At 35.7% G+C, this 27,319-nt stretch overlaps 1 protein-coding gene and 1 non-coding gene across 2 annotated transcripts; both read right to left on the bottom strand.

Moving 5' to 3' along the window:
* Positions 1 to 1,996: 1,996 nt before the first annotated feature.
* On the bottom strand, positions 1,997 to 2,100 carry LOC127563665 (small nucleolar RNA SNORD71). The gene has a single exon (XR_007954102.1). It is a non-coding gene; the product is annotated as a small nucleolar RNA SNORD71 (small nucleolar RNA).
* A 2,908-nt stretch (positions 2,101 to 5,008) lies between these two features.
* Positions 5,009 to 26,320, bottom strand: POLG2 (DNA polymerase gamma 2, accessory subunit). The gene is made up of 8 exons (XM_051995290.1): positions 25,272 to 26,320; positions 23,389 to 23,515; positions 22,748 to 22,853; positions 15,428 to 15,601; positions 10,927 to 11,067; positions 9,616 to 9,696; positions 6,840 to 6,940; positions 5,009 to 5,211 (listed from the first exon to the last, which is right to left on the bottom strand). The coding sequence occupies exons 1-8, from the start codon at positions 25,825 to 25,827 to the stop codon at positions 5,046 to 5,048; spliced, it is 1,452 nt and encodes a 483-aa protein (XP_051851250.1). The 5' UTR covers positions 25,828 to 26,320; the 3' UTR covers positions 5,009 to 5,045.
* Between the last annotated feature and the right edge of the window lie 999 nt (positions 26,321 to 27,319).

The raw sequence follows: 27,319 nt of genomic DNA, 5'->3' as shown, positions 1-27,319 counted from the left end.
CTATTGATAAAACAATTCTCACTTCCAAAGACCTTCAATATCTGACACATATAGAACAATGGGATACTATATAATAGCTGGCCCTATTCTTGCAAGAATATCAATGACAATCAACGTGGTAAGGGGCTAGGTAGTGTAGTCACAAGTTTTCCTGACTCAAGACCCAATACTTTACCCACTGAACCACTTACTTGTCCCTGTGAAATTTACAGTATAACATTTCAAACTGACATTTTAAATTCCACATGTTCAAAACTGAACTCATATCTTTTCCCAAAACTCTCCCCTTTTCTAGACCTTCCTTATTTTGGTCAAAGTTACCATCATCCTTCTTCAGGATATCAGGCCACTAGTGTAAGTTCTAAATAAGAAAACAAAGAAAGCCAAAAAACAATCTTGCAGATTTATGACTTCCACAATGTCCCCTCTGTCTCGTGTTTTTTCATCACTCCAGTCTAACTCCACATTTGCCCAAGTAATTTTCCTTAACCATAATTCTGACCATGTGATTCTTTTCACCAAATCCAGTGACTTCCTATTGCTTCTAAGTTAAAACATAAACTCACTTTTGCCCAATCTGGCCTCAACCTACTCTTCTATTCTCATTGGCTATTACTTCCTCTCTTGCACTCTGAAATGCAATCAAATTAGCTTACCTTCTGTAATTCACATATTACACTCCTCTTGCCTTCATGCCTTGCCTTTTCACTGGCTTTCCCCCATGCCTGGAATGAATTCCTCCCTTATCTTTGCCTTACAGAACACCTCTCTTCCTTTAAGATGCAGCATAAGTATTGTCTTCTACATAAAATCTTTCCAGACCCTCCAATTTCTGTATTATTTTGTACTTCACTACTTTGCATGTATTTGTATTTATTCAGTTTATGGTTTTGCTGCATATGTGTATATGTAATGAGGGCTTCAAATCCATTTGTTTTTCATTGGCCATACTCCATTCCTGTGTGAGGGCAGAGCTGTGAAGAGTTTAGTGGAGATGGAGAATGTTGCCCTGGTTTCCAGCTTCTAAAGACGTTCTAAAGAACTTCCAATTTCTAAAGAACTAAAGATACTTCTAGAGATAGACAGATAAACAGACAGAGAGAAAGGAAAAAGAAAAATGGATAAATGGATGAATGAAGATATAACTACTACACACATATTATATATCTCTATATGTATTAGGTACATATACATACACAGATACAAGTATATGTTTTAAGTATATATGTATATCTGCACAAGAGTCTCTAAATTCCCTGTGAGAAGGGATTGTTTCTTTCTTTGTACTTGCGTCCCCAGAGGCTAGGGTCTGGTAAGAGCTTAATCAATTCTTGCTGACTAACTGATACTGAGCAAGTCATCCAAACACTCTGAGATTAATAGGGATAATAGTATTTGCCTTATCTCTTTCACAGGGTTGCTGGGAAGACAGGTTGTTTTAATCCCAATGTGGTATTAATTAGTATGCCTAGACCACTGACACCAATGGCCCTGGTCCACAGCTTGGAATAGGACACATGACTCAGATTAGGGGAGCAGAAAGATTGGGATACATTTTCTCAAGTAAGAACAAGGTTTCACCAAGTAAGGAATAACCAGCAACTGATGAGAGCCATCTGCTGGTTCTTGAAGTAACTGCTAGTAAGTAAATGGGCAGGGGAGGCTCTACTTGATTGAACTAACAGGTAGCATTGTACTACTTATAGAGCGCTAGGTCTTCATCTTCCTGAGTTCAGATCTAGCCTCAGGCATTTATTAGCTGTGTGACTCTGGGCAAGTCACAACCCTGTTTGCCTCAGGTTCCTCATCTGTAAGACAGAAATGGTAAACCACCCTAATTTCTTTGCCTAAAAAACCCCCAGAGGTCACAGTCAGACAAACTGAAAACAATTCAATCTCCCATGGCCAGTTGCTTGGCTGGGCCCCAAGCGTGGCTCTGAAGAGCACATTTTAGAATCATAACATATAAATGTAATATGGGCTGCAGAGCATACACTGTATTCCGTCCGCTGCATGAGTGACAGCATTCTGATGATCAGCCAGCCATTTGGTGACACAGCATTGAAAGGACTGACCTTGTCTTGACCACCAGGAGATACCTTGTTGCTGAGGCAGGTAGTTCAGACCCTAGGCTGGAGGTTCCTAGTCTGCAGTCCATCTGAGGATAATTGCCCATTTAACCTGGATAGTTCTCTGGTGAAGGATATTCAGTCCTTGGAGATCACAAACTGATTATAATTAGTATAGAAGAGGTGCCTATTGAGGTAAGATCCTTTGTTGAAAGGGATGGAGAAAGGCCTGGTGAAAGAGAGAGGCTCTGTAACTTCTCTCTTATGAAATGACTTGATTTGTAAGTATTCTTTTATATGTTGCAATTTTCTCTCTACTCCAGGTCCTTTTGCATGTGTACTAATGAAAAGACATTCTGTCCCAAAAGCCTCCTTCCCCATTCCAAGACCAATGCAGATAAGCAAGTCTCTGTTCCCTCTCTTGAATCACAATAAACTATTCTTCTCAAGGTTAGTTCAAATAGCTGGTGAGGCAAATAACCACCCCTTGTGTTTTTGATATTTGTTCTAATTAATCAAGAGCATTATTTGGACTATAAAGGAATCCTGTCACTTAACCAACCTCTCCTTGCCATGACTTGTAATAGTAACTCTTTTTTAAAATTTGTATCCAAACTTTGAGGAATGGATCATTTTGTAATAGGTGCTATAGGAGGGTTTGAAAGAAGTTTAGATGGGGAGGGGAGGATAATCAATCAGGAATTAGAGGCTACCTTTTAGATTCCAATTGAAAGTTGGAACAAGTCTGTAGTGAACGAATTCAGCACATTTGTGTGACTTCAGTAGGGTTCAACACCAGCGTAAAATCAGAGAAGGTAATGGGTAATATTTGGAAAGGCATAAGCAGAAAAGGGGGAAAGGAGCAAAGGAAAAAAGGCAATAAAGTTGAACTGGTTAAATACTAAGTCAAGATTTCAACGGGCCAGAACAGAGGTGACTGAGTGTCTAGAAATCTCAGTGATGACCAAGAGGCTTAATAGAAGCAAAAGAGGGAGGTTAAAGTTTGAGAGGATCTTCAACATTCCAGGTGACAGTTAAAGCAAGAGTATGATTTCCCCCATATGACTTATATGGAACTCCTAGAACCTAGAAGGTTGAGGAACTTCTAGGGCAAGGCAACTGAGGAGAAATGAACATGTATAATTAAGTCCCCAACTATGAGAATAGGAGTTATTAGTAAAGAAGACTGTGAATTTCAAAAAAGGAATAAAAAAATGAATAATAATAATATGCCTAGCAGATAACAATAAACAGTATCCGTATAAGATGATATAGCCATATGAAATGTACCCCCAAAAGAGGCTGCTTGTTGATGACAACAGAGGATAGTTCTAGAAGAGGTTATATGGAGGAGAAGAGTTTATCCTTATTCCTGGTTCAGATTACTGTGGAGCATTAAGAACAGGTACACAGATTTCTTAAAGAGAAATCTATGTCTAAAGATGGCAAATCTCTTAAGAGTTCTCCATGTTTCTTTGTAAGATTAGTTAAATTTAGACTCTTAAAAAGTTAACCATAGGTTAAGAACTATTTAATATATTTCTCTTTGGAGCGTCTATGTTTAAATATAGTTCAGACTTCTTGAAGTATTCTTGCAAATTTTTCAAAGTCTAAATGCTTCTTAAAACTTTCATCTCTTGTCTAATTCAGACTACTATTGCTAGCTCCATGATTCTTAATTTGTATGAGTTGTATTCCAATAAATACTTGGAATTTCTTTTTTTAAGGCTCACTTGCAGTTTGCAAATTTTTTGACAATTGTCACATCATTTTGCCACTTCTATTGGCATATATTTGTCATACATTTGTATCAATTTCAGACACATACATACTTAAAAGAAACACACACACACACACACACACACACACTTGAATAATCAAAAGCCTTTTATTGGGATAGTTGATTTTTCCACTCTAAAATTTTCCCTTATTAACAATTATTTCCCAATTAGCAATTTTATTTGTGTTTAACTGAAAGCCTATTTTCTTTCAGTGTTTCCAACCCTTCTATGGCCAGTGCTCCCATTAGTCAGTTATCAAAGATACTTCTATTAATGATTCTTGGAGTTCGACTCTTTATATATATTTAAAGCTTATGGCATGTTAAGCTTATAGTATTATTATGATACTAGTCTAAACCAAGTTTCTGAAATATTGCTTCAGTTTACTCAAGTCGTTTTTGTCAAAAAGGATGTATTTTCTTCAGTAATTTCTGTTCTTGAATTTATTAAAGACCGGGCTATTTCTTGCTTAGCTGATCTGTTAAAATTTTCTCCCCACTTACTCTAATATCTAATCTTGTGAATTTCTTATATAATTGTTGCTTAATTTCTGTCCCTTCTCAGTGCTTCACAGTTTATCTTTAAGTGTTACTTCTGGTACTTTAGTTTATTTTTGTGGCATTTTACCTCCACACATATTATCTACCTTAGTTGATTTTTCCATCTTTAAAGTAGTTTGGTGAACTATTCTCTTATGTTTGTTGAATTAATCCTCTCAACTCACTTTCTGGAAAGAAAATAGTTCCTTTCCCTAACCAACTTTTTTCTAATTTGAAATCTTTAGAAAAGATATTCATACATATGTCTACAGAATTAGAAGTTGCTAGAAATTAGATCTTTCAAATAATTCTTAATATTTCTAACATTAACTTGAAATGCTTGTCAACATTTCAGATGCCATTTTCATGTATTAAGCTCATGACTTAGGCAAAATCATTAATTAAGCCAGATTTTTAAATTTTGAGTTAGAAATTTATAAAAAATTAAATTGCTAGTATGCTATATTTTGATAACATGAGTAGTTTAGCAAGTTAGAATCATACAAAACTGGAGCTAAGGGTTACAAAAAATGAACCAAATAAAAAGCATTTTCATCACAGAAAAAGTTCTATTTCAAAAATTAAACAGAACAATCTGAAATAACAAAGAGATATCCAATTCAAATGACAAAAAATATTTATTAAACAACTAATATCTATACATTTTTGGCAGCTGTAATATACATGATTAAAAAGTCCTTTACTTTAGATATATGCATCAATTCTTTCATTGTGGTGTCTCTACTTCTCAGATGTATTAATCCATTCTCCAAAGTGGTTTCAGTTATCAAAAGAGTAAAGAGTATACTCATTTCATCATATCTGTGAAAAAGGTAAAATCAAAGTAAAAGCATAACTATTATATTGTTAGTCCAATCAGTTCAGATTCTTTCAGAGTCTGAAGAAACTGAGGAACAAAAATAGTAGTTTGGAAACTGGTCCAAAGAATAATATATTTTCAGAAATTAGTGAAAATAATTGGGAAGAGGAAGTAGAGAAAGGATTCTATGAGGATGGCTCAAAAAGAGGCTCTTTTAATTCCTTGATAAACTCTCTCAGATGAAGTCCAAGTCTAGAGAGACGAGCTCTTTTCTGCTTGAGAGTAAACAATATTACATAATAAAGTTCCAATGTTTTGTGTCTTTATAAAGCTTATAAAGACTTAGCACTTAGTAGCTGAAATTTAATTTAAAGGCTTATATACAACTCTTCATTCATTTAAATTTAATTTTCACAATGACCCTCTCCCCCCACCTCCCCTTGAAGCTACATTTTCAGATAACCTCCCCATTCAGATGAGGAAACAAATTCAGAAAATATTTTCCATGTGATCTCACACACAATGTTAGATACAGTTCTTGAACTCATGTTTATCCTGATTCTAAGATCTGTACTTTTCTTACTACATTATGCTGATAAACTGACTTTTGTCTGTCCATATCCTAGAAAACTGTCATTATATAAAAATAGATGCAAAGCAAATATGCTTATAGGAGTCACATGACCACAGAATTTTAGGACTGGAAAAGACCTGGAGCTCCAACTCATTCTATAGAAGAAAAATGTAAAAATAATTTTCCCACACTCCTGTTTATAAGCTAGTTACCAGAGGAAGCCAGCCTTAAAAAGACCAATATACAAAGATCTCCATTATGCAAGTGAATGGAAATGATGTGGTAAGACGATATATGAACAAACTAAATCAAGAATGAACTATAATTCTCTCCACCTAAGATCTAGTAGACACAATGAAACTGACCAACTAAGAATAAAGGTCCTAAATGTTAATTCAGTAACTCAATCTCCAATTAAAAATCTGCTGCCCACATAATGAAAGAGAAATTAATATCACTTCACATATATTGTGTGTAGATACTTAACATTTTGGGCCCAGATCTGCAATTGCATTGGAGTAGGGAATTTTCAGTGAGGGGAAACTATGTCTTCTACTGCAGATCTGAAACACTTGGATAACTGACCAAGTCTTGGTTACCTGGAGACCCTGAGAGATTAGGTGACTTCTTTAGTGTCATAATCATTTAAGTGTCACCGGTAAGACTGAAAGTTATAGATAAGGCTCCCTGATCTTCAATCAGTTTACTATCCACTAGACCAAACAACATTTACATCTGTAAAATGAGGGTGCTAGAGTAGATAAGCTCTAAAGTCCTTTTCAGTTCCAACAATTTATGAATCTAAGAATTTCATTCTATGAAGAATTGAGTATCCCTAAATAATTGAGGTTACTCTAGAACAACATACTTATTTCATCCTTTTCATGTACCATTTTGGATTAGAATTACGTGTATATTATGAGTCATTATCTTTCTACTAGAATGGGAGCTCCTGTGTTTTATTTAATCTCTCTAATCATGTTCAGTATATAGGAGATGCTCAACAAATTAATTTAATTACAAATTAATCTTAATTATGAGGGCTTTTTTCCTTACTTTGAATAAAGCTGTTCCATCGAGGACTGCATGGTTTCCAAATACCCAGGCCATACAGAAATTCCACATTCTAGTAATTCATTAAACAGTCCTTGACAAACCTAGGAGCAAAAATCACCAAGTCTTAAAGCATTATAAAATATGTGTAACAGTGCTCGAACAGTTTCTCATTATGAGTAACTGTATAAACAAATTCTCATTAATTTCAAAACAAAAGGCATTTAATGCCTTTCTTATCTTATCAACCAGTTTTCAACTAAGAGAAACATAAAATAAGGAAAAATAATAAGCTTAACAAGAAGGGGAAAAAAACTTTTATCACCTATAATAAAAGTAACAAGAAGCTACACATAAGTATCTAACTTCATCCTCATTACCAAAGTTTTTTTATTTACATTACCCACATTATATGCCAGGTACGAACAAAATCATGTTAACCCTGCTACAGTTCTTTTTTCTACCAAAAACAAAACAAAACAAAACAAAACAAAACAAAACAAAACAAAAACCAACTATCTTCTTTTTTCATCAGATATATTAACACCTGTCCTTGTGATTATGAAAGGAAATATTCAACTATTTTAAAACTAGCTCATGTATGGTTCCTTATGCATAAACATGTTCACAGGCTCTTGGCTGAGCCCCAAGGGAACTAATTTTAAGGCTTTTAGTATCCTGGGAAGTGCACCGAGCTTATTTTGGGTTGAAATTATTTTTCAAACTGCCTTATCACCTATATCAAAGTGTCACCTACTGAATAACAGGTATTATATGTTCATTACTGTCAAATAATTCAGATTTTTAAGTGCTTTAAAAGGTTTATAAAGGACTTTTCTTACAAACTGCATGTATTATACACATTTTACATGCTCTATTAGCAGCAAAATATTCAGGTCTAAGCACCTGCCTTTTTCTGATGTGATTTTATATTATAATGCTTCATGCATTCTATTAGTCAAATTGGCCATTGATCTCTTCACAACAGACAACATTGCACCTCCTGTTTCTCTATAAGCTAAGTAGTTTTTGTCTAGAGACGCTTTTCTCCTCATCTGTATCACAGAATACTTAGCTACCTTCAAAGCTCAGCTCAGATTCTCCTACTACACCAGGCTTTAACTGATCTGCACCCAGTTATAAACATCATTATCCCTTTTTTTACTTTTTTGGTATTCATTAGTATATACTCTTCTATATAGAGTATATATTCTCTACTTGTGTATTATTTTCTATCCCTTAGGAAAACGCAATATACTTAATGGGAAGGACTATTTTTTTCCCTTATCCATAATGCCTTAAATAAATGCCTATTTTTTTTTAATTAAAGCTTTTAATTTTCAAAACATATACATGGATAATTTTTCAACATTAACCCTGTCTTTCCCCACTCTCCCCTACTTGTCAAGTAGTCCAATATAACTTAGAAGAATATTAGAAATTATTGGAATAGAATTAGAATATGGTAGAAATATATTAAATAAAACATATGTATACAATTACCTTGTCGCACAAGAAAAATCAAATCAAACAAGAAAAAAAAATAAAGAAAATAAAATTCAAGCAAACAACAACAAAAAGAGTAAAAATGCTATTTTGTGGTTCACATTCAGTTCCCGTAGTCCTCTCTTTGGGTGTAGATGGCTCTCTTCATCACAAGATCATTGGAACTGGCATCAATCATCTCATTGTTGGAAAGAGTCACGTTCATCAGAATTGATCATCATATAATATTGCTGTTGCTATGTACAATGATCTCCTGGTTCTGGTCATTTCACTTAGTGTAGTGTCCAGACTAGCTCTGTTTTTGTCTCTGTCTTCTGTGTCTCCTCTGTGTCTGTGTCTGAGCTGGAGCTGGAGCACACACTCACTCAAGTCTGCTTATTTCAAGTTCTCTCAGCCCTTAAATATTTTAGTACGAATACATCACTATACACTGAGCATGTGCCAATTGTACAACCATTATATTACACTAAATACTAAGTATATGTGACTCATCAATCACACTGAGTAAGTACCCTGCTGTAAGTATTCTTGCTTCAAGTAGAACATAGGTGGTCACACCCTTCTTGACTTCTCAGGAAAAGGTGTAAACACCAAGGGAAATGGGGAGCCAAACCAGCTATTGTCAGCAGGTTTTCTCTGGGCCAATTATGGTTTATCATACAGGCAAAGCTGGAATGAGACCACCTTGACTCTTAAACCAGCTTAAGAGTTGAGCCAGAGAGACAGGAAATCAAAATTAAAAGAGATTTGGCATATCTGCTTTACTCTGAAGGTGATGAAAAGGAAAAATAATTCAAGTCTAAATGAGTATGTATGTATATGTGTGTGTGTGCAAGTATTCATGCATACACACATACACAAACACCACCTTTGGTTAATAAAGGATAATTAATTCTTGCAAGCATCCAGAAATTTGATTAAGCATGATTGGGGGAGAGGAGAGTGAGGGAAGAGATTGGACTAAAATGTAAGGTACTTGAGATCTGGGACTTTCATTTTTGTCTTTCCCCAAGAAACCAAAAGAATGCTTGATAGAATAGAAATTTAATAATTCTTGCTGAGTGAAAGTAATTTATCTTTATTAAAATAGCCTGTTCCAATAATACCAGTATTTACTAGTTCACTGAAAAGTTGTGCTGAATAAAAAAATTTAAGCTTCATTAAAGTAAATAAATACAAATTGAAGCTAAATCATAAAGAAATAGTTGTTGTTGTTGTTGAAAGTATGGGGATAATTATAATCATGAAATTAAACTATATGTTAATAACAAACCTGTCTCAACTCCATTGTTGGACCTCTTCCCATATCCAAAGCCACCTTGATTGGAGCTAAGCAAGGGTGAAGTTTAAGTACCTAATACAATTATGAAAAAAAAAACTGATTGTATACATTGATCAAATAAATATAGTTTAAGAAATACTAATATAGAGATTATCTAATAGTTAAGACCTTTTAATCAAAAATGGAAACTAGTTTAAAACTGCAACATAATCAAATACTGTGGACTAAAAAAGCGTAAGTTACAACTGTCAAAATTATTTCCATTTCAGACTTCACCATGTGATATATGACACAAGATAAAAGGATTAAGTGTTTAATTAGAAATAATTCTACACAGATATTTCAAAAACATTTCTTCCATTAAGACCACCAAGCTCAGACACTTAGAAATGAAGAGCAGCTAGATCTTGCTCTGCCTCTACTTTGCTATGGGACTTTGGACAAGCTGCTTCATTTTTCTCAGGATCTCAATTTCTTCATCTGTGAAATCAGTGATCATACTTTCTGCTAAAGTTCTAAGAGCTAGAAGGAAATAATGATTAATCTAACTGTTGAGAGTATGATGATTCATTATTTAAATTATTCATTTTCATCCAAGCAGTCTAACATTAGAAAAAAATCACTAAACTATGGCAGAAAATATACTTATATAAATATCAATACTTTTACATAAAATCTGCATATACGAGTCCTTTAGGCAATAAAAACATAGCCTAAATGTATACTTTATTCTTAATGAAGAAAAACAAAACGGTTCACATTAGCATACATTTGAACAGAGAAATACTGCCAGGCCCCCTTGATAAAAATTTATATCCTTATTCTCATTGTCTAAAGCAGGTTAAGATGTAGTTTCTCTAGTACGCTTCATGCTTCCTCTAGTTCACCAGTTTTTATTGATTTAGTTTTTTGATTAAAGCTTTTTATTTTTCAAAACATGCATGGATAATTCTTTGACATTAATCTTTGCAAAACCTTGTGTTCCAATCCCCCTCCCTTCTCCCCACCCTGTCCCACCATACATCTATCTATATTATACACCTGCTGCAGCTGCTAACTAACTTCTCCAGGTTAAAATATGATCAACCAGTTAAGAATTCTGTATTATCACAAAAAGTTAACTTTACATTCTGAACAAATCATGAAAAATACTGAAATTCTTTGGCACCAAAAGAAATCTATTAAAAAAATAAATTTTTTCATGTGAGAAATTGCTGACACAAACTTAAAAAAAAAATTCTATATAATTTTTATTTCCTCAGTGCCTATGAATATCCATCCTTCCCATGCTTCTCAAAATACCTTTCTCTGAAGATCCTTCTTTCCTATAAAGGATTTATCTGTTAGCTGAAGGGAATCGTAGAGATAAGCTAACACTCCCTGGTCCAGATCTCCACTCATAGAAAGTACTTGAGGAACAACGTTTTTTCTTCCATCTCGACCCTTCACAGAAAAAAAATAATAAACATTTGTCAGAAAAGCTGAAAAATGTCTCTCACTTTAAATTCCTTTGTTTGGTACCACTATGATACGATTAAATGATGAGGTTCTTTTATTAACAAATAACTTAGGTTTATTTGAGAGAAAAAATAGTCACCTAAAATAGTTTGTTCTTGTAAATTAGCAATTTTGCCATAATATGCCTTGTTTTTCTCATTTTTTCCCCTATCTCATCAAAATCATTAGGCAGTTTCACAAGTTCATTATTCTGAAAGCATCTTCCTATAGTCCGACGAATTCTTCATTCATACAAATGTATAAATCACATTTTTATATTATTTTTGTTAACATGATATTGTAAATTCATTACAATTATTCAAAATACATAAAGTAATATTAGTATCATATTTGTTATATTCCATTAAACAGAACACAACACTTCCATAGATCAACACTACATTATAACAATTCATCATTTTCAAAATAATGCCTTGAAGGTATTGCAAGATTTTGTGCTTTCTTATGAATCAAAGAAAAAATAAATTGTTAAGTACAGCTTTAGTGTTGGGTATCACATAGCATTCCAATTCTTTGAAACCTATCAATCTGCTTGGGATATGATATGCGTGATAACTGCATTAAGGAGAATATTAAATTATCCCACTACAATAGAAAATTTACTATACCTTGTTATTTTTACTGCACACCCTGTTGATTCCTGTTTTCAATATTTTCTATAAGTGATCCTTCCAGAAACATACTTATATGTTAATCGAAAATCACTGTTAACTGATGTCTTTATAATATTTTGGGTATTACTCTTCCAAGTAATCCTGACATAACTAGATTAAAGCAGATACAAAATAATCAAATTGGGACAAATTTTCTAAAAAGTTTACTAACTATTTACAATTGTAATTAATATTTCTGTAGCATATTTCAAACTAATTATGAGACAACAGTATCGAAGAGTAATTTCAAGAAAGAACATAATTGACAGTAAAGAAGTTTTCTCCATAAGATTATCCCAAGACTGGAACAGTGAAAAGTATAATCTTGCCGTGTGTGTGTGTGTGTGTGTGTGTGTGTGTGTGTGTGTGTAATAGAAGGGGAAACAGAATTTAATAACTCAAAGGAGATCAAAGTGCATCAATTGATAACAATTCACTTTTTAATCTCTAAGATTCATAAAAAAGAAAGATAATTTTTATTTCAAAGTAAAATTATAATATTTTTGTGTCAATTGATATTCCTGGTCCTTCTAGAGATGCAAAGACGGGATATTCCTAGCCACAATAAGTAATTAAAAATCTAATACCTAATTATGTAGTAATGACATGATAGTTACAAAATCCATAAAAGAAAATGGATCAAGGAAATTTTGTGAAGTAGGAAAAAGTGAGATATGATTAGTTTTTTTTAATCTAATCTGCTTATTTTTAAATTATCCATTGAATATTCTCCAGTATATATATAGTCTTCAGTGTTTTCCTTTTTCCCTAAGAGCAAAATTTTTTAACATCTGAAAAATAAAAAGAAATTGGGCAGCAAATCAAAAATGTTTCACTTTTGCTCTTCAAAGTAGTATCAGATTTTTTTTTGTGCAGCAAAAGAATTATAAAAATATGTTTATACATGTTGGATTTAACACATACTTTAACATGTTTAACATAGATTGGATTGCTTGCCATCTAGGGGAGGGAGTGGGGAGAAGGAGGAGAAAATCTGAAACATAAAGCTATTCAAGGGTCAAATGTTGTCAAATTCTCCGTGCATGTTTTGAAAATAAAAAGCTTTAAAAATTAAAAATTAAAAAAGTAGCAGCAGAATAGGGGATAGGAATAAACAGAAAACATCTACCCAATGTTATCATTATACAATAATCCAAGTGATATAACTGCCTTAAATTGACTCAGTTTGTTTCTTCTATTTTAGTATTCCAATTCCTCTTGTTTTAAAGATCTTTAAGCATAAAGACTATTGTTTTTGTATCCTCAAGGCCAAACCTAGGGTCAAGGAAACATGTATTTACTAAATGGTTGTTGAATAAAGGAACACTTCTACAAAGTATAGGTACTCAAATCAAAATACTGTGTAATTCTAAAGGCAATTCTAAATCTATTTTTAAAATAAATTTAATTATTACAAAGTACAGAAGGGGAACTAAACTGGAATAACCAACGCTTTATGCTAGGGTACAGAGTGTGGACTTTATGAGGCTTCTTCCTTCTCATCCCTTGGCTGATCCTGATTTCTCATTGCTCTCCCCCCTCTAAAGGTCCATAGTTGCCTTCAGCCTGGCCTCCTTCCCAAAAGCTTCCATTAGGTCACTTGACCTGGGGCCCCAATCCCATAAAGGACACCTGGCATCAGCCTGACAAAAACACCCTGGGGATTATCAGATCAGTAAGGAAGACAGTATTTATTCTGTCCCTGCCCTAATAAACTTTGGAAGCAGGGCTTTTGTCATATTTGTTCCTTGGATTTCCTAAGTACCCAGCCCAGAGTATGGATAATAAGCACCCAAAAGTTTATCACTAATTACAATACTTTAGCTATTTCCTATTCAATTCAGTCATGCTCTGAACAAGCACTTGAAGACTCTGAACCACCAATAAAGCCAATTTTCCATAAATCATCCACAAACATTTCTTAAGCATCTAGACACATTGAAATGTCTACCAGCAAAGGCCTTATGTGAAGTGCTTTGTTTGAAATGAAGTATAAAAGAAACTAGGGATTGGAGAAGTGCCACTGATGTGGAAGTGCATCCCAGATATGGAGGAATAGCTATAGCTGGTGCACCAGGAACTGTTAGGCATACAAAAATTCAAGTACAATATCTAAGTATGTGTAAAATCTGGGAGGGGACTTATGATATATTTGAATAGGGAGAGCTCAGACTAAGACTTATTTTGCAACTTAATAGTCTTTAGGGTTTTTTGAGGATAGAGAGGATAAGTGACTTTGTCCAGAGGTACACAGCCAGTGTGTGTCAGAGGCTCAACTATAACCAAGGTCTTCCTGACTGATGCCAGCTCTATCCACCAGACCAGACTAACTCATAAAATATGCATAAAATAAACACAAGATAGCTTTGTTAGGGAAACACTAAGGCACAGTGAGTAGGAATCAGCAAAGATTTCAGGAGATAAGATTTGAATTACAGTTCAAAGGAAGCTAGGGATTACAGAAGTGGAAGTGAGGTGGTAATACATTACAGATAGGGGTGAATAGCCTCTGTAAAAGCACAGAGATTGAAGATGGAGTGTTGTATAGGACAGAATGAAATCAAGATGTAAAGTGATTCCAAGAGTCTGTATTTGATAACAGGGACCAAGTCAAACTACCACTTTGGCAGTTATGTAGAAAATGAATTAGAAAGGAGAGATATTTAGGAGGGCTCTTTCAATAGTCCAAATGAAAAGTGATGAGGGCTTGAACTAAACCTATGGCTGTGCATATGGAGAGTAAGGAACAGATTAAAAAGCAACTGGAGAAATAGAACAAATAAGATTTGGCAATTGATTAGGGAGAGTGTGAGGAGAGCTAGGTGACTGGAAGCGTGGTGGTGTCCTCCCCTCTCCAAAAAAAATCAAAACAACCCATTAAGAAAGGTGGATTTGAGGGGGAAGGATACAGACAATGAGTTCTGTTTTGGACATATTAAGTTTGAGATTCTTATAAGACACTAAGAAATGTCCAATGATCTAGTTAGTGATGCAAAATTAGAGTTCAAAAAAGATGCTAGAAAATTCCAGTTCTACTAATCCCTGTACTTCAGAACCACCTTCTGCCTAGGCAGAAACTCCTTATCCCAAATTCTTCCCATCCTCACATCTCAATACAACTTAGCTCTAGCCTGTCCATTAGCTTCCTAATTTTCCTCTATTGCTAAACTCCTTTTCACTCTAAATCTCTTCCTTTTACATTCCATTTCCTGGGGTTTATAAAATCTATGTTCTTTCTTCCTGACTAACTCATTTCTTGGCATCCATTCTAAAATTGGCTGTTCTTCCTTTCCCTGGAACATAGGACCAGAGGAAGAAGTACTATACTCCTTGCTCAATGGCCACTTTCAGATCTTCCCTTTATTATCACTCAACAACCACTTTTAAAAGTTTACTCTGTCCTGACCAGAAATCTCTGGGTACTCTGCCTCCTTTTCTAGTAAAGTCAATGTCTGACCTTCCAGTCTTTTACTATCCCTAGAAAACTTCCTTCTATAAAGAAGATATTTTTTTTCTCCACTTGATTACTTGTTTATCCCAAAGTGCATATAAGTCATCATAATTTAGGACCCCTCCCCACTCAGATTATTATTGAAAAAATGTATAATTCAAGACAAAGCAAATCATCCTACATGTAATTTAGATTTGTCTTCAGAATGCAACTGCAAAAGTTCATGGTCTCCAAGATTCCAGAGTGTTTCTACTGGCTCTTTTCCCCAGGGAAAATTGTAGAACAGCTTGCTTCCTTTACGTCCCTCTTCATTTTGACAGTCACCGCTGCTGAAATTGGATGGATTTACTGCAAACTAAAAAAGAAAAGTTCAGATGTTCATGTTTTGCTACTTTACCAAGTTTAATGTTAATTTCATCTCCAATTTTAGAAATAAGAATTTAGAATAACTCTGGGAAGATGCAAAATAGTTTTTCAAGAGATTAGCTTCCCACCATCCACTAAATAGTTTAACAACAACAACAACAACAACAACAAAAAAAAGATGAAATTCAGAAAATTCACCAATGGCAGGAAGAATGCACTAGAAAGTAATTCTTACAGAAAGTCACCAAAAATCAACTCATTAACTGTTATGGGCCCAGAACTCAAACAAGGTACTAAGTCAGTGGAATTGATAGAGACAACAGTTATCTATTTTAGCATGGTTCAGTGTGATTGATTTAATCCTATACAAGGAGATGTTATGGGCCAGAACTTGAAACAAGGTACTAAGTGGAACTGAAAAGACAATGGTTAAATCTAGTTTTAGCATTGATTTAATCCTACAACAAATAATGGTTTCCTAGTGATATAATGATTGGTGTATACTCAATGTATAACATATAAGCTAGAAGCTCTCAGGGCCAGAAAGGAAAGCACACTAGAAGCTCTCGGAGGCTGAGATAGATTCATTCTATCTTCTACCTTTATTGTGACTGGAGGCTCAAGCACAAACCCTTCAAAGTCGGGGAGATTCAGAAGCCAGAGAAAGCAGGAAAGCTCAATCTCTCGGAACCAAGGAGAGAGATAGGCCTCCAGAAAAACTAGCCAAGCCCCAAGTGAAGGACATAAGACTTGGAAAGAGACAATAAAGGATTTGGACTTTAATACCTGGCTGCATTTGGGGTAATTACTGAACTGAAATGAAGGCTGCCCCCAGAGACCTCAAGAAAACCTCAACAGAGAAAATTACACTTTAATATTACAATTAACCCATCATTTTAAGCACTCCTACAATCTCTATATTAGAATAGAATAGCCCAACAACTCTTGTGAAAACCATAAATAATTTTAGTTACCCAACTTTTAGTATTAATAGTACTGTCAGACAAAATCCTCTACACACCAAGAATTGGTGATTAACTTAGACAAGACCATAGAATAAAAGTGGTAGCTGTGGAAGGGGGGGATGTGAAGGATGAAAGGAAAGAAACAAAAAAATTAAAAGCTGATTAAAAGTAATTAATACAGTACAGGAAAAAACAAACAGCAGAAGGCAGAGAGAGTAAAGAACTAGCTTTGAAGCAGTATCACACCCCAATCAAGGCAAGCTAAGCTCCCAGGACTATCATAGACATGGAGGGAAGGAGTGGGAGGAGAGAGGGAAAAGAGAGAGAAGCAGAGAACAGTTGGGCAAGGATGATTGGAATCAGATGAGTAGCACTGGGAAAAGGAAAGAATAACTGGCTCTACTATCTTCCACTCTTTTTATTGCCAGTATCTAGCAAAGTACTTTGCACACATCCAGTGTGTTTAATAAATACATTCATTCACTCACTCAACGTTGCTCTCTGGCAATATCCCAAATAACCACCCTCTTTTTTTCCCCAAAGATAACTGACTTTGTCCAACTCTAGTGGTCTGAGAGAGCAAAGAACAAGTACAATAAGCCACAATTTTTGGCAAGGACACCAAAAAAGTCAGGAGACAAGCCAATGCTGACTGAAGAGCAATAATAAGCTTACATTCAAAGAAAAAATTCAACTCAACTGGCAACACTTTCACAACAAAAGAAACCAAGTGGAAAATGTGCTGGGTAAGATGAAGCTAACACAAATTCAGCAAGAGCCTTTGAAACAATAATAGAGAAATTCCAAGAACCTCCATCATGGTGCCCTCCCTCTGTAAACTATCTTGTATCTATTCTGTGTATATACATACTGTCTTCCCTGATAGAAGGGCAAACTGCTTGAGAGCAGGGACTATTTGATCTTTGTTTCTGTATCCCTAAGCCCTAACAGAGCACTCACTGACATGACAGATGTTTAAAAATGATTTCTGACAATATGACTGAATGGTTCAAACAAACAAAGAATTCAGTGAAAATATTGAAGGTTTCTTTTGCAATGTGCCAGCAACTCAATTTTGCTTGGCAATTCCCAAAGAGGAAATTCCTTATACTAATGCACATTAGCACCTTTTCAACAAGTAATAGTCCTGAAGAAGCATGTGATTTTCTTGGTGGAAAAAAAAAAATGAGGGCTTTAAGTGTCAGGAAGATTTAGTTTCAAATCTTGCTTCATTGTGGGATACACCAGGAAGTCTTTCAGTATTCCTAGCAACTATTAAAATATCAAAGGAATAAGGACAGAAAATAAGAGTTCTTAAGGAAATGTAACAAATCAGCAAATGTAACCACAGATTACAGAATTTTGAATTAAAGAAAGTAATAGAATTCACAGTAATCGATTCTCTGAAAAAGATGACAACTGAAATGTAAAAATGCAGAGGTAAACTAAGGGAACAAAAACAAAACTACAAGAACACTTCTAAGACCAACAAAGCAAAAATACTGAATTTGAAGGTAAGATGTGAAGAGAAAACCTAGAAATCATAGGTCTTTCAAAAAACGATAAATACCTGAATATCATTATCTAAGAAGTTATATAGAAATTGCCCTTTCAAAGAGTAATGAAAAACTATACAATGAAAAAAATTTATTTATGCCCTTAAGAGTTAGATAAGGACACAAATATGGAGTGTCTGGAGATATTTCTATAGTTTGAGTTCCTTAAAAAAAATTGCACTATTCCTTTTCAGATGGAGAAAATAGGGATCTAAGTTGTGTAACTAATCAGGAAAAGAAGTGGAGAAAAAGCTTTCAATTTTCCCCTTGTTTTGGGGGTGATAAATTCAGGACAGTGGTAAGCAGAATACAGAAGAAGCAGCATTAGTTGTGTACAACTAATAAAAAGGGAAAACCTGGCAACTGCATGAAGTGATGTCATAGAGGTGAAAGGGGGGTAAGATATAAATCTGTTACAAATTGTAGTGAAGTGAGCTTCTCTCACTTCTCACTTAACATTTATCAATAGGCTAGACACTTCAAAAGGAGGACCTTAAATAACCTGCCTTGAACACCTGCCTTCTTCAAATGACCTTTCTCCAACTACTGATACTCTACTAGGACTCATTTCTCAATATTTAGCTTATTTATACCCCTTAATGTTCTTCCTAACCCAGTGATTTTGAACCCCTGCTGCTGATCTACAAACTTCATCTGTTTCCTATCCTCTCTCCCTCCTTCTATATCCCACTCTAACCTGCTCCATCCATTCAACTGTGTCCTCTGGCAAACAAGTTGTTTTCAGCTTAATTAGCCTTTTCCTTTCTCATTCTCAGCCATCTTCTGGTACTGAGCTCTGACTCTCACCTTGTGAGAATGAACGCCTTTGCCAGCCTTTTCTATTACTGGTTGTACTTTTACTCATATCCCCTATTCATCAGTCACAGTAGGGAAGGTACTATACTCCTTTGTTCCTCATTGCTACTTCTAAATTTTTTCACTAATACTCAGCAACATTTGGAACTATGCTCAAAAAGTTATCAAACTGTGCACACCCTTTGATCCAGCAATGTTTCTACTGGGCTTATACCCCACCACCCCAAAGAGATACTAAAGAAGGGAAAGGGACCTGTATGTGCCAAAATGTTTGTGGCAGCCCTGTTTGTAGTGGCTAGAAGCTGGAAAATGAATGGATGCCCATTAATTGGAGAATGGTTGAGTAAATTGGAGAATGGTTGAGTAAATTGTGGCATATGAATGTTATATGGAATATTACTGTTCTGTAATAAATGACCAGCAGGATGAATACAGAGAGGCTTGGAGAGACTTACATGAACTGATGCTGAGTGAAATGAGCAGAACCAGGAGATCATTATATACCTCAACAATGATACTGTTTGAGGATGTATTTTGATGGAAGTGGATCTCTTCGATAAAGAGAGCTAACTCAGTTTCAATTGATCAAGGATGGACAGAAGCAGCTACACCCAAAGAAAGAACACTGGGAAATGAATGTAAACTGTTTGCATGTTTGTTTTTTTCCCCCAAGTTATTTTTTACCTTCTGAATCCAATTCTTCCTGTGCAACAAGAGAACTATTTGGTTCAGAACACATATATTGTATCTAGGATATACTGTGACATATTTAACATGTATAGGATTGCTTGCCATCTGAGGGAGGGGGTGGAGGGAGGAAGGGGAAAAGTTGGAACAGAAGTGAGTGCAAGGGATAATGTTGTAAAAAAAATTACCCAGGCATGGGTTCTGTCAATAAAAAGTTATAATAAAAAATATTAAAAAAAAACTAATACTCAGTAGCTTTTACTTCTCTGAGCTTCAAGTTAAATTTGCCACCTAATATAAATCCTGGTGACTATTATCAATTATTAGTCCTTATTATTCTCCTTCCTTTCTCAATGAGTTCATTGTCTGGCTCAGTCTCTCTCCACTCAAAATCATGCCTTTTTACCAGGGCATGTCATCATACATATTGATACTCAAATACACTTAACTACCAAATTCTTCAATCTACTTAATTCACATGACCTATTCCGTTTCACCTCATCCAAACACAAAGATGTTCATACTCTCGATCTTTTCATAACCCAAAAGTATTCTATTTCCATGTCTAAAATTCCCTTATTTGATCGCAATTTTTTAGGAATCCCATGGTTTTAGCATCCCTTATCCTTGTTTGTCAACCTCATAAAAATGTCCACTTTTCATTTTTCCCAGGCTATCACTCCTGTATTGGCTACCTTCCCCCATCTTGACTGCTTGGGTAAACCAGTTCAACACTACTATTACTTAAACTCAAGTCCCTTGTTGCTTCCCCCACTCCTGTCCTATCATCTTGACAAATCTCAAATTCTGGATTACTCTTAGTATTTACTCTTCTGGTTTCTATTCATGTTCTACAGAACGGAACTAGAGGAAATCAATAAACCAAGCTGATTGATTCACTAAAAATTTGTGTTACATTTACTAGGCTCTAATTGCCAAAAGACAATCTTTTTATATCTCTTCTAATCAATCACTGACCATAATACATTTTCAAATCTTTTCATCCCTCCTCAAACCTCTCATGACAACCTTTCAGCTTCATTATCTCACTGGAAAAAAAAAAAAATTCAAGAAGGAATTTTCTTATCTCCCATCAATCAGATGCATTCCCCTACTTTTCACTCATCTCGCATTAGGATATGGCCCTTTTCTCCTTGCCAAAACTAACTCCTCTATATGCTCAAGTGATCTATTCCATCCTGTTTTATCCAAGAGATTGCCTCCTTTATCATGCTCACTCTTTTATTAATCTTTAATCTCTCCCAATTTTGGGCTTCCCTACTGCCTATACACATGCCTACAACTCCTCTTTCTCAAAAAACCTTTGCTGATTCATCTATGACCATTATTGCCCTATGTCTCCTCCCTTTTTCAGATACATTTTGTCAGTTTACATAAGTGCTTCCACTGCTTTCTCCTTAATTTATGGCTTCCAATTCTGTAATTCAACTAAATTACTCTTTGCAAAGGAACCAATGAGCGCTTGAAAAAAACCCTAATGGTCCTTTTACTCAGTGTCCTGAGTCCTCATGTGTCCTGAAATTTCTGCTGACAGGAAGTTTACAAACTTAAAATTTTAAATCTTGTATGTAATAAGAAGCCATTGAAAGCTTCTAATAATCATTAAGTAGTGCTGATAAATAAAAAATCTTTTATACAGAATTCCTGATTATATGATATTAGTTGTTTTTAACATGCATCAGCTGTTATGAAATTACTATAGTTTAAGAAAGATAATTAACATTTGAAACAGGTTTTACAGGCAACAATTCTAAAACTTTTCAGTCAACTTTTTTGCATAGATTATTATTGGAAATATCAAATCTTGAATTTAACATGTTACACAAATAATTAAACTGTAAGCAATATCCAAATAAGTTCATTTCATGGACATGCCAAAATAGTTTTTTTATATACAGATACATGAAAGTTATCTGTGATAAGAGGATTTTGAATCTATATGTCTCTGTTGAACTTAAGGCCCATTAAGCTATACTGTTGGAATCTTTACAAACGGTTAAGTCATTAGAGTTGATAGAGGCAATAATTATCTAATTTAGCATGTTTAGTATCATTGATCTAATCTTACAAGGAGAATGTTTTGGGCCAGAACCTGAAACAAGGTACTAAGTAGAACTAATTGATACAATACTTGTGTTCACACCAGTACTCATTGGAGTTCACAAGTATGGGAGAGAAAACTTTCTCTATATTAACATACTGCTGGCAGAAGTGTGAACTGATCCAACCATTCTGAAGAACAATTTGGTATTATGTCTAAAGGGCTATCAAATTACTCAGATCCATTGATCCAGAAACACCATTGTTAGATCAATATTCCAAAGAGATTAAAAAAAAAAAAAAAAAAGGAGAAAGGATTCCTATTTGTGCAAAAATATTTTTTTTTAATTTTTATTTAATAATTACTTTATATTGACACTCGTTTCTGTTCCAATTTTTTTTTCCCTTCCTCCCTCCACCCCCTCCCCTAGATGGCAAGCAGTCCTTTATATGTTGGATATGTTGCAGTATATCCTAGATACAATATATGTTTGCAGAACCGAACAGTTCTCTTGTTGCATAGGGAGAATTGGATTCAGAAGGTATAAATAACCCGGGAAGAAAAACAAAAATGCAGATAAGTTCACATTCGTTTCCCAGTGTTCTTTCTTTGGGTGTAGCTGCTTTTGTCCGTCATTTATCAATTGAAACTCAGGTCTCTTTGTGCAAAAATATTTATAGTAACTCTTTTTATTGTAGCTAAGAACTGGAAATTGAGGGGATGCCCATCAATTGGAAATGGACAAGTTGGGGTATATGATCATAATGGAATATTATGCTATAAGAAATGATAAACAGGAAATAGCTATATGGTACAGTAGATAGAACATTGGCCCTGAATCAGGAGGATCTAAGTTCAAATCTGACTTCAAACACTTAAATTTACCAGCTGTGTGACCTTAGAATAGAGGTTGTAGTCACTGAACCCCAATTACCTCCCTCAGACACACAAAAAAATGATAAGCAGGATAATCTCAGAAAAGCCTGAAAAGACTTTCACAAACTGATACAAAGTGAAGTAAATATAATTGGGAAAAAATAAAATAATACCTTTCTCCACCACAGAAGTCGATGTCGCAACCAGAAATCAAGCCACTGGCCTGCAGTTCTTGCAGTGGTAAACCACACCAGGGAAGACATGGTCTTTTCACCTAGTCTTTAAAACCAGAAAGGCCAGGAATGCCTTTAAAATCAGGAAGTAAAACCAAAATTGTTTATGTTTTAAAAAAGTTTGATTTCAAAAATCAAAAAATGTTGGTTCAGAGACATTTAGGTACCAGCCTATTTTTCCAGCTTTAACTTCACATTACTCTTGGCTCCAAATAATCTGTGCTCTACTCAGACAGGGACTACTCATGGTGCTTAAAACACATGCATTATTCTGCTTCCCAAGCAATTCAACAAAGCAGCTTTTCACCCTCCTAATCACTTAACAGTAGAGATCCTGCTTATCTTTTGACACCCATTTCAAATGCTTTTTCTATTAAGTCTTCTTCCCTGTATATTTCCCAATTTCTCAATTCTCGATATTTTATCTGTATCTTTTTTAAGTATTTATAACATTCAATTTTGTATTAGCGCCTTTTGCCCATGTCTTTTTTCCCTTTCAGTAAGCTACTTGAAGGCTGAGAGGGACAGAACCCTTATTTTTCTTTACATACCCATTAATAAATACTTGCCTGAATTTATGCCTTTTAATGGAATCATATGTCTGTCCATTATCATGAACATCTTGAAAACACACTCCAATCTGAGCAAGTCCATATGGCAGTCTCTTGTTTACCAGATCCAAGCAATTAACATAGTGTTTCAAAGCACCTGTCAAAATATAAGCCATTTAACTTTCAAAATTTACATTCCATAGCTTAACTTGTCTTATAAATTTACATTATCTTCTAATTTTAAGACAACGTAAATAGTATCAATGATGACAAAGCAGCATTAAAAAATATTTATTTTGGTTCAGTATTTCTTGTAGTTAGCAGCCTCTATTTAACAATTACTAAAACATTTTAAATCAATAGTTTTAAAAGATTCCCCTTAAAGTTGATTCAATTTAGAATTTTCACTTCTCTAATCACTTTAAAATCTATTGATTTTAAATGACTGCCAACTAATCTGATATTAATATTAAAGATAACCTATTTGGTTGGGAATATTTTGGTGCTTCCATCAAAAAAATTTAGTCTCTATAGATTTTTATAGATTTCCTAAGCATTGTAAATCTTACTGAGTTCATAATTTAAAAAAAAAAAATAACATTTAGATATAGCACTAGAATGCTTACCAAGTGTTTTACACACAGTATCTCATTTAAATCTTCCAAGTTCTTTGGAAGTAAGTATAGGTAGCACCATTTTACAGAAGAGGAACCTGAGGCTCAGTGAAGTTGTGACATGCCTATGGTGACATTTGAAATCTAATATCAAATATAGTACCTCAACCCAATTTACCAAACTTCCAGACTTCCAAATGAAATGAGTCTGACATGTTTGCTCCATCTTTGCAATCTTACATTCCTACAAATGCTACCACGTGCAAAAGAAAAATTACACTTGGTTCTGTTTATTATTTTACTGACTTTCAAAACTAACTCCACAGAAACCTGGAAATGATGTTGTATGGCTTTTTAAGAAAACACGTTTTTATTTAAAAGTACGATTCAAATTACCTACTCCTCACCTGGTTACACTCCTTTGGCACTTCTCACTTTTCCACCATGCCCCTGAAAGCTTTTTATTGGGAAAACCTCATCAGCTAGCAAGATCTCATCAGGCCTCGATACTTCCCATTTTATTACCATTCTTGATTTCTCGATTAGACGGTTGGAATCATGAACTTCCATTTAAGGAGCTCAGCTCGGGATATCTCATTTTTCACCTGATTGCCCCAAAATAGTGCAGTAGTCCCAAAGTACAACTTCTCCGACTTTTCTACCAGGATCTCTGAGGTGAATATCTTCCCTGCTCTCTCCCTCCCTCAAACCGCCGCCACCACCTCCTTTCTTCATTAACTGGAGAGCAAGTTTTCTTTATTGTAATCCCAGCCCTTGGCAGAATGCCTGGCAAACAGTAGGCGCTTAATAATTGCTTACTCACTGAATCAATAAAACCATTTTTCTTTAGTAAAAGCGGATACTATTTTGCCTCCGTTGGAAATAACCATTAGCATATTTCACACAAAAAAGGTGACAGTCAAAGCCCTTTATCTCATAAGTTGAACCTGTTGAAGCTCATTACACAGTAGTCATTCCTCAGTGGGATGGCTCTCCAGGAAGAGGGAAATGAAGGCTTTGTAAAAATAAAAGATATCAGTTTAGTTGACACTCTTGTACCTAACGTGAAGAGGGCCAGTTTCTTGCAAACTTTATAGTAAATGCCAGAATACTATTCTGGGAGATATCTGACAATCAAAAAAAAAAAAAAAATCCCTGAAAGCTCAAAAATATCGCCCCCCAAATCGGAGTTTTCTTTTTCTTATAATACAAAGATGATCCTGTAATTTAACATTTAAATAAGGTCCGGATAGACTCCGTCGGGGCATTTTTCTAAGAGCATGAAAATGCCAGGCATACCGTGATAGAGGTTCTCCCGTAGCGTCCCAGAAGTTTTTAATATGCTTTCCAGAGAGGCGACCAGCTGCTCCTTACTTAATGCTTCATCTTGCAAGACTGCCCGGAGAGCGTCAGCAGGGGCCAGGCAGAAGCCTCGGCCCCCAAGGCTGGCAGGCCACGGTTCGTGGTGTGGGGTGTCCAGCGGGAAGATATGCTCCCTAAACGTCGCCACAGAGGACCACCACTGCGAAACCAGGTTCCTCCTGAGTCCCACGCCAAGGGGACCGAAGTCGGGGTGGTGGCCGCTCCGGAGAGACTCCCTCCCGAGCGGCTGCTGGGTCCCCACTAAGAAATGTCTCCTCCGACAGAGGTCCAAAAGGGCCTCGCTCCACTCAGCGCCGCGCCCCGGGGCAGGCGGGTGGTCATCACCTCCGTCTGGAGGCTTCACGTAGGCCCTCTGCTGTCGTCGTCTCTTTTTGGGCCTCGCCCATCCACCCGCCTCTAGGGGAGCCCAAATCTTGGGCTGTGCGCAGTCCCAAGTCCTGCGAGCCACCCCAGCCACTGTAGCCGAAACCATTTCACTTTAGAAGCCTCAGCTCAATAAACCGCCACAACTATTCTGGAGAAAGGTGCGCAGGCGCACCGGAAGTCATGGGAGCAAAAGACCTGCATCCCCAAGTCTCAACTTAAGAGACCAAGTCACGTATCCTCGCGACGAGCACCTTTTGCTTCCCGGCCGCTTCGCCCGAAATAGCGCGATGTTTGCTTTCCAAGCCACGATTGTTTAGGGGGCTGAGCTCCACCCTCGCTATTCCAAGCTTTGGCTGCTCCGCCCTCAGCCCAGCTTGCAGACGTTTAGTCCTCTAACACTCCCTCCAAGCAATATGTTCGTTGAAGTTCCATTCTCGAGCAGCTCCTCCCTCCTCTTCCTGCCTTGTGGTTGTTGCCCACTTCCGCTACTCCTACCTCAGCTTTGCCCTCCGACTCTCCGTGTTCCGGCACAGGGTCGGAAATGGCTTTGGTTAAAAAATTTTTAAACCAAAAAAAATGTAAACTAGATTACTACATAAAGTATATATATTATTTCAAACATCAAATACAATACGTGAAAATTAGATACAGGTGTAGTCATCCTTTAAATTATTTAAAAAGCCAAGGACTGCCAGAGTATATAGCCACCACCGCAAAGACCTTATTGGATAATGTAAACTCTCTAGGAGGCTAATTTGCAGTTCAGGGCACCTCCTAGCAACCTCTCTCCCAGATAATCTGATGCAGCTTGTTAAAATTAATACAAATCAAAATAGCACTTTTTTTTAAACTTAGAATCCGATAACCCTACAGACATAGAGATCTCAATTTAAGGACGTCAGTTTGAGCTTGCTGCCCTCGTAGTAGCATGGCCGTTCTAAAATTTTGCTATCATATCAAGTCGTTTTTGTTTCACATAAAGCTTTATGTTAGATACAGTACTGCACAAAACCTAGTCTTTTATGCTCCAATTACAATTACAGGAAAACGGGCATGCTACTGACATTGAGACAAACATACTAGCTACTGTCAATGGAGGCAAGATAGACTCTTTGCTGGGGCGAGACTGAAGAGATTGCGGAAGCTAGTTAATATAATTCTGAAACAGGTTAGCCTTAGGAAACATGCTTCTCTGCCTTCTTGGAAATTTACAATTTTTGGGTTCTGAGAACTGTACTAGCTAGGGAAGCTTTTTTAGAATTAAATGGCGACTTGAAATTTAGTTAGGACAGTTACAGCAACCTTAAGGGAACGTGTAGTATTAGCACTGTACTTAGTCTGAAACTCCAATGAGCAATGGAGAATCCAAAGAATAAATGGGACAGACAGGTCCTGAAAACTAAGCAAATTTACAGGAAAGTGAGTTTCTAGGCAATAGAATAGGATCTGTAGGATGAGGGAAAGCAGGAAAATACCAAAGTAGGCAGTCGAAAAAAACTGCATTCCTACAGCATGCAAAGTTCCTGTTTTTAAGATAAACATTTATAAAGTCGCATGTGTTCCCCAGCTAAATGGCAAATATGTTAAATCTTATAGGA

This window comes from Antechinus flavipes, chromosome 4, assembly GCF_016432865.1.
Source record: "Antechinus flavipes isolate AdamAnt ecotype Samford, QLD, Australia chromosome 4, AdamAnt_v2, whole genome shotgun sequence".
Classification (NCBI taxonomy): domain Eukaryota; kingdom Metazoa; phylum Chordata; class Mammalia; order Dasyuromorphia; family Dasyuridae; genus Antechinus; species Antechinus flavipes.
Note: the sequence above shows the minus strand (reverse complement) of the source record. Positions and strands in the feature narration are given on the sequence as shown.